This window comes from Anas acuta, chromosome 2, assembly GCF_963932015.1.
Source record: "Anas acuta chromosome 2, bAnaAcu1.1, whole genome shotgun sequence".
Taxonomy (NCBI): domain Eukaryota; kingdom Metazoa; phylum Chordata; class Aves; order Anseriformes; family Anatidae; genus Anas; species Anas acuta.
The window spans coordinates 150,196,981-150,206,036 of record NC_088980.1 but is presented as its reverse complement, the minus strand read 5'-3'; the positions used below and the strand labels follow the sequence as shown (position 1 = coordinate 150,206,036).

Here is a 9,056-nt window from a genome sequence, read left to right as displayed (position 1 = left end):
CACCTGGTTGCCCAGAGCAGGTTGCCCAGCTCCACGTCCAGGTGGCTTCTGAATATCTCCAAGGAGAGAGACTCCACAACCTCTCTGGGCAACCTCTTCCAGTGCTCTGTCACCCTCACAGTAAAAAGAGTGCTTTCTGATGTTTAGACAGAACTTCTTGTGTTCTAGTTTGTGCCCGCTGCCTCTTGTCCTGTTACTGGGCACCACTGAAAAGAATCACAGAATCACAGAATTGTCTAGGTTGGAAGAGACCTCAAGATCATCGAGTCCAACCTCTGACCTAACACTAATAAGTCCTCCACTAAACCATATCACTAAGTTCAACATCTAAACATCTTTTAAAGACCTCAAGGGATGGTGGCTTCACTACTTCCCTGGGCAGCCCATTCCAATGCCTAACAACCCTCTCAGTAAAGAAGTTCTTCCTAATATCCCACCTAAAACACCCCCGGCACAACTTTAGCCCATTCCCCCTCGTCCTGTCACCAGGCACATGGGAAAATAGACCAACCCCCACCTCACTACAGCCTCCTTTAATGTACTTATAGAGAGTGATAAGGTTGCCCCTGAGCCTTCTTTTCTCCAGGCTGAACAACCCCAGCTCCCTCAGCCACTCCTCGTAAGAGCCTGGCTCCATCTTCTTTGCACCACCCTTTCAAGTGTTCGTAGACATTGACAAGATCTCCCCTGAAGCTTCTCTTCTCTAAACTGAACAGTCCCAACCTTTCTTCATAGCAGAAATGATGTAGTCCCTTAATCATTTTTGTGGCCTTTCATTGAACTCTCTCCAGTAGACCATGTCCCTCTGGGACTGGGGAGCCCAGAAGCAGACAGCACACCAACTAGATTAACTTGACTTTTCTGGCTAGAAATAAAGTAGATTAATTCTGTAATCCTTGGTGTAATAGTGTCTACGTACAGCCTAGATATACATCTATATACATGTCTAGCTGTATATTCACAAACTTAAGGGTCCCTTCCAACTCAGGATATTCTATGATTCTATGAATTTTTCCACATTTATGTGAGATTGTACCAGTGTGAGTTTTAGGATGAAAATGCATATTTTTTATTATTTTACAGGTACCTGTCCAGCAATACAGGACAGCATACATGTTTGAGTTAATCACATGCTCTAGGGTACACATGCACTCATGTAATAACTAAAACAGGATTTATGTGGTAGAGGGTACATGCACTTTGATTGCGTGATGACCATTTATACAATCACTGTGTACAGGAGAGACTGGTGGGGGGGGGGGGGGGCAGCTGGCAGACAGCAAGCTGCAGATTACTGGTACAGTACACTTGGGTTACTTTCCTTTTCAGAGCATGGTTTGAGGTATTCTTCAGTAAAGTAGTAGAAAGAATGGACCTTAGCCAGATGAATTTTCCTAGCAGGTAAGCCAACTGAATACAAAAATGTAATTAAATATCAACAGAAGACATGCTAAAGATTTCTCCTTTACTCAATCTAGGAAGGACTAATGTCACCTAGTCTGATCCTGACATACTTCTAGCTTGTTTCTGAAAGCTTCCAGTCATGACATTGCAATTGCAGGCAGATTCCTGGGCTGCTTCTAAGACCCCAGCCAAAGATTAACACAACTATAAAGAACATGATTAAATATGGCACATGGCATGAGAAACTGCCGGATATAAGTAACATATAACAAGATATTGGGGACCTTTCAGGAAGCACAGTCTTGCAAGGCCAACAGCACCTAGATGATTCCATATGTGTCTGACATTTCCTTAAAAAAAAATCAGAAATACTAAACTTGGGTATGGATGTAGCATGGATGTAGCAAAACTGGGACTAACGGAGAAAAATTAATCAGAAGAGGTTGGTTTCTCTGGGAGGGAATGAGGCTGATAAAATAAAAGAAAGGAAATAGGAAAATGAAGATGAATCATAGAATCATAAAATAACCTCAGCTGGAAAGGAACCAAAAGGATTATCAAGTCCAATTCCTGACTCTGCACAGGACCACCCAAAAATCAGACCAGATGTCTACAAGCATTGTCCAAATGCTTCGTGTACTCCTGCAGATTTGGTGCTGTGACCACTGCCCTGGGGAGCCTGTCCCAGTGCCTGACTGCCTCTGGGTGCAGAACCTTTCCCTAACCCCGAGCCTGACCCTCCCCTGTCCCAGCTCCATGCCGTTCCCTCGGGTCCTGTCGCTGTCCCCAGAGAGCAGAGCTCAGCGCCTGCCCCTCCGCTCCCCTTGTGAGGGAGCTGCAGGCCGCCATGAGGCCTACACTTGGCCTGCTCTGCTCTGGGCTGAACAAACCAAGAGACATCAGTCATTCATCTTGCCCTCCAGATCCTTCACCATCTTTGTAAACCTCCTTTGGAGGCTACCTAACAGTTTCATGTCCTTCTTGTACTGTGGTGCCCAGAACTGCACACAGCACTTAAGGTGAGGCTGCACCAACACAAAGGAGAGCGGAACAATCAGGATTAGGTAGAGACGAGGAGAATCAGGCGATTTCATCCTATTTTCAGATATGACACATGCTTCCAAATACAAAAGTCCCATAGTAAGTCAACAGCCCACCCAACAGCTTTTTTTTTTAATATAAAAATTGTACTTGTATATAAATCAATTAATCAAAAGATGAAGTCAAAGCATGTTAATATTCTTATATTCTTAATTTGATTTAAACCAAGGCCATAATCATTAAGACTACTAAAAAAAATCATACTAATGAAAGATGAAATAATTTATTAAAGAAGCAACTCCTAGACAGTTATGTATTGATTTTGTACAATCTATTTTCAGATGAGTTCAAAAACAAAAACCATTACAGGACAGGTATAGGAAACTCAACGACCTTTTGCTATTTCAGGTGCATCTCTTCCTGTTGGCAAAGCTTCCTAAGTCACACCTCTCTGCATACTAAGATGCAGTATCAAGGTTTTATTAGGCAAGACAAAGAACTGGAAAGGAGCACAAAATTATCTTCCACAGAAAAACTGTATTGATTCATGGGATTTTCCCTCAGGGAATCTATATCTGTTATATATTCTCAGTTTCATAATTTGTTGTCTGTGTGCATCTCCTTTTCTACAGTAAAATTAGAATTTTTTGTCATCTTGAAAAAAACAAATAAAACAAGACATCCATTTACAGGAGGTCTAGTTGAGAAATTTGAGTAAATCAAAAGTTGCTTTATGCATCATTACATTAAAAAAAAGTACATAGCTGAGCTGCTGCTATCATTTTTACTTTTTATTTTATCAGTATATTTCACAACTAAATCCATTGTGACACTGCATGGATTAACTCTTAATAGTACCTTAAAATAAATGGGCAATCCTGCTTTTGCTGAGACAATGGTCTTCACGGTTTCAGAAAGAAAATTGCTTTTGCAGACACTTAATCTATGGAAAGGATTGATATATCTGCCTGCTTGCCACTGTTTTTTACTGTTTTCAATGTTCAATATCGTGCTGAAGAGAAAGAAGTTCAAAACTTATTTTATAAAAAAAGAAAAGACGTAATGTGGAACTCCAGCGATAGTGTTAAGCAAAGAAGTCCTTGCAGTTCCCTTTCATCAACTGCTCAACTTGTAAATTCCACTACATCCTGTTACAACACTTACCAGGACCACATCACAGCCTGTTTTAAATAAAGGGGTTTTGACTTCAGAGAAAGAGTAGGATGGAACTGTATCCTGAGAGAAAAGGACTCTACTAGCAAATTACCTGCTATGCTAAGAGACGAGTAAAAATCTATGAACTGTGTGAGGAGTTACCTGAGACTGACATTAAAAAATAAAATAAAATAAAATAAAATAAAATAAAATAAAATAAAATAAAATAAAATAAAATAAAATAAAATAAAATAAAATAAAATAAAATAAAATAAAATAAAATAAAATAAAATAAAATAAAATAAAATAAAAACCCAACTGCTACTGTACTGTAACTTTTAACAATTTCCCTTGTTTTCCCCACTAATGATGTAATTAAAATGATCTTGTAGAGACATATAGACGAAAAAGGCAAGATATACTTCCTGGAGCAAAGGCACACTGACAAGAAGTCAAGTAATAAATAGAGACATCATTATTTTCAAGGCAAGACTTTAATAAATTAGGCTATATGTTTCCTGGACTAAGAATTCTTTTCTTCTGCTCACATTTCCAAGTAAAGACTACAAGCAGATAGATCATTTTGTCCATGTACAGTTTCTGTTGAATATATAAAAATCTACTGAAGATTAACCTTCAGTTCACAGCACACTACTCTCATTTGAGGCTGTAAAGATCAATGGTAATACTGAAACTGATTGAGCTGACCTATAGTCCTGAAATTTAGCATGGGAAGGGCTGTAAAAGTAGAGAACACTTGGGGTAGCTGTGAAAAAGACCCGAGCTAGCAGCAAACCTGTGGGTGAACAGATTTTTGAGTCTCTGAAACTTGCATTTTCTTTTAAACAAGATTTAGCATGTGTCATGAGATCAGATAAAGACTGGATACTTTAAACTTGCGGATGTTTGGCTCATCAGTTCTAGAGTCTAAAAACTGCTGATAAACAACTGTATTTATGGAATAGAAACTACTGTTGTCCCTGTAAGTTATGAAACAAGACTATTTATATAACATAAAAAACCACAGTGACGAAAAAAAGATTCTTAATATGACTAAATCAATCATTGAGTTGCATCTCTTGTACATCCTTGTGAAACACATAGCTCCTGGAGATAGCAATCACAGGTGAGAGGAAAAATAACTACAGCAACAACAGTTATATTAGTGCTGCCAAGGTATGAATGAAATAAAAGCAGCATCGCCGTTCTACATCGTCCTTACTTGTGTAACAACATGCTTTCAAAATGAATTTGAAGCTTACCATCAACAATGCCCTCCTGAAGAGATCCATATCGGCTGTATCTGTGAGTAGGTGAATGCTGACAATGTCCGCCCCGCTGCGGTCAGCTCCTATAGACACACGGCTTGCATCTCCTCCAAAGCTAGCAATGTTCTGCTGCACCCACTTCAGAGCTGCCAACTGATCCAAAAGGCCAGCATTTCCACTCGCCTCAGAAGAGCCTGTTGTGGGAAATAAATAAATATGAGAAGAAATTAACCTAAAAACATTTGTTTTTTTCATTAATGTTACATTTTTAGCAGCTCTTGCAGCTGGACCTTGATACCAGAGCATAAGAGGATGGAGTAGTCTCTTCCATAGTTTAAAAGTCTACAGAGATCTCTTCCAAGGTCACAGATTCATTTATTTATTTATTTTACAAACAAACAAAAAATCACAACAAAACAAAAAGCTCTCCATGCTAGCATACAATGCTCTGGGCCTTGTTCGGTTAAGATACACATCTGGTACAGATCTGGTGAAAGTGAGAGATGATAGATGCCAGAACTATAAACACAAAATTTGAACTCATCTACCAAACCAAGGGTAGTTAACCATGCTTCTTTATTTGTTAAGCCCCTGAAATAATCATAGGAGGAGACATGAATCTAGGCTCAGGCTTAAAATGAATTAAAACCAAGCAAAAATCAGTGTTTGCTAAATTCATTTGACTATTTCTCTTGAGTACATCTTATTGCATCTTTCCTATATCTCTTATGCACCTAGCCTGTCTTTTATGTCATTTATGTCACATCATCTTTGATTTCTTTAACCATACTTACAAGTAATACCTCTGATTTATAATATCTCAGTATGTATACCTTGAGATTGACCTATGTCCAACTGATAGAGGTATGAAGTGTAAGTATTCATATTTTTGTTCCCATTAAAATGAAAACTAATTGTATGTTTTTAATATTTAGCCATCACCACTGAAAAGACTATCTTCTTTTCAACACCACCCAGTGGTAAACTGATATTTCAATTAATAGAAAACTAATGTTGAAAACATCTGGTTATGTAACCTCCCTAGTCCAGCTGAAGTTTATATCAATAAAAGCAGAAAAAAAAAAATAATTCCTACACAGTCTCTAAGAAAGGAAGACAGAATGATTATTCATTCACTATCTACTTCTTTTTAATCCACAATGAACCATTCATTCTTAATGATTCAAAATGATCCACATCTAAAACTAGAAAAAAAGCCAAGAGAAGACAGAAAAGTCAGGAATAGAAGCATAACTCAAACTATTTGTTTATTCCATTGCCAAGATCAAATAGCACGCTTTTAAGGAGTAAACTCAAAGACCCAGTACACTAGGGAAGGGAAAGTACAGATAGTGAAATGAAAAGCTGAACGTTGGTGGACAGTTAACCCTTTCTTAGGTTAAGAATGATTGAAAGCATACATCCTGTAGAAGATATCCACACAACTACTGTAATGAATTACTGAGATATCACAGACTAATTTAGAATAGAATACAGAGGAGACCAGATGACTGATATCCTTGCAATTCTTAAAGATACCCATATCACAATAGCTGTCACTATAATTGTCTTTTCAGTAGGACAGACGAAGTGAATAAATGGGAACTACAACCTTCTGCCTATAGTCATAGTTTCAACTGATTAAGCCAAGCCACAGCAGTTAAACAATGGAGGAAATACTTTCCTTGCCTTAGTGCTTAGGGTTTTTTTTGAGTTTGTTCTGCCCACAGTGATCAGTTCCCACAGTTCTCAGTCCAGCAACGAAGCCACTCTGTGATACAAAAAAAAAAAACAACTCATTTCAAGGGCTTGCTGCAGGCCTCACAAGAACTCCCCAGAGGAAGTGAAATCCATGTAAATGTTTTAGCCATATTTTGCCTCGCTACCAATAGGCTAAACAGCAAGACCAAGGAGGGAAATATAAATAGTTCCTTCTGGTTCTGGAGAAAAAAGCACAGGTTGTGATATGTACCATGCTGGGGAACTGATGCATGCACTGGCATTCACAGTAGTTAGAGCAAAAGAAATGTATCTTTACATCTCAAGTGAATCATTTTTGTTCCTAGAGAGATAGCCTTGGATATAAATCTCTTTTTGCAGGAAAATATTACATTCCTGGGACCACGGGAGAATGAAAAGAAACTGGTATTCAGAAGGAAGCAGACAATGTCAAACACATGCATTTCTGTTATTACCAAACTGGAGAAAAACAATAGTGCTAAATTGAAGCAAGAAGATCCTGTTTTATATGACATCATGGACTCTTTTACAAGAAGTAGGCCTAAAAATGTGACCACATTCTCTATACCCTTGCCATCCAAATCACTGGCAACTCACCTTAGCTTTTCTGGATGCAAAGCTAGAGGTAAAAACACTAGTAAGAATGTGACTAGTAGAATAGTAGAACTATTTGCAGCATTAATGGGTGACAGGAAATTAAATTAAACTCTCAGTATATTTAAAAGAATAAGTGAGTTTTAACTCCCTGTAAAAAACATGTCAATAGGAGGCCAAAACCACTACAGACATAAAAAAATCAAACAAACAAAAATGAAATCTGTTGTGTTTTTTTTTTTTTTCACTATCCTTTCTCCCCAAAAACCTCAATTTAAACCCTTCATTTCCAGTTTTGCAATTTATGGCAAGTCAAATGGGAAGATTCAGCACTTTGTTTAGTTGGACAATGAAATCTATATCACTTAGAGGACCATAACTTTTGTTTGTAGTTTCAGGACCTTCTAACAGCCCTGTTCCTAATGTCCCCACAATCTTAAGTGTGAACTCCTTCCCCTTTGAAAATTGTAGCAAAGCCTCCAAAGGTCCAGGATTCACCCAAGATTTTAAGCAAAAATGAAAACATCCCTGGAATATCATTAAGAGTTTGGTTTCAATCTTGAGATTTGACCCAGCTTGATAAATTTCATTGAAAATCCCCAGTGGGTACTATTCATGTCCAGAGAAGAAGTTAGTGATACTCCATCAGCCTGCAGTGGAGCAAAGAATAAAAATTGCAGTGGGAGCACTACTTGCTGGAATTGGTATGACTGAAAATCCACATTGACTATGAGCCTGGTACAGATATATCTAACCCTCATGGACTAAAGGGAACATGGGGAGGCTGGAGTGTGACACTGAAAGAACGTTTAGGGCTTCCCATGAATGTGGTGCCTAGCCTGTTCCTTGAAAACTGTCACCTTGTTTGCTCCACTTCCCTCAGGACCAACAGGATTTTCCTAAATGCACACCAAGGATTTCCCATGGGAGAAGAGGACAAAAGACTGCACTTGTTCCTGGCCCCACCTCAAGAGTTCAAAGGAGAATGTTCCTGAATACTCCTACCCAACGCATGGTCCAAAGCTGCTGTAGCAAGCCACCTGTGAAATGGAGGTTGGAAAATTCCTCCTGCTCCCTATATTACGGACTTCAATATAAATGCTGCTATGAAATATTCAGCCCAGCTAGCAGTTTCCACTTAGAAAGAAAGCTAGGTGAGATTCACAAGGTTGAAAGAGGTTAGTGAGTAACGCGTGGGCAGTGCTGCGTAATGGAAGCTTGCAAAACATATATCCACACTTCATTTGGCTCTAGCCAGAACGTAGCCACAGTATCACTTTCATAAGCATCCGCTTTGCAGTGATGAAAACTGTGATTCTTTCCCCAGATACACCTATTACCAGCTTCATATCTAAATGACTAAGGAGTTTGTAGTTCCAGGTCTCTAGATACTGAATGAAGAACAGGCTTTGCTGGGAGTGAGCTTCGAACAAAAAAGGACAACAGAAAAGGGAAACATTGGCGAATAGCTGCATCAATAACCCCAAACAAGGCAAAATTCATCCAGTGTCACCAACAGTGGATATTCAAAAGAATTATGCTGCAAACTATGCTGCATGTATGCAAAGTATGCATGATTTGCAAGCATGGAAAAAATAAAGTGTCTACTGGAGAGAAAAAGGATTGCCTGCCACACTGAGGAAGTCAAGCTCCTCTTGCAACTGTTGCATTTTCCCACTATGGTTCTTTACCTTATATTCCCCTTCCCTAGCCAGAACTAAAAAATGGTAGAAAGAAAAGCATTCCTACCTGCTTAAACAAGCATATCTAATAAAAGACACACACAAACACAAACACACACACACAAACCACACACACAAAGTCCAGACATCACCACCAAAAAGGTTTAAGGAA

At 38.7% G+C, this 9,056-nt stretch overlaps 1 protein-coding gene across 1 annotated transcript in view; it reads right to left on the bottom strand.

Annotated features, from left to right (window-relative positions):
- Positions 1 to 9,056, bottom strand: part of TG (thyroglobulin) — a 153,282-nt gene that overhangs the window by 56,980 nt on the left and 87,246 nt on the right. Inside the window, 1 exon segment of the mRNA XM_068672691.1 lies at positions 4,863 to 5,062. Within this exon segment, the coding sequence (XP_068528792.1) occupies positions 4,863 to 5,062 (200 nt within the window).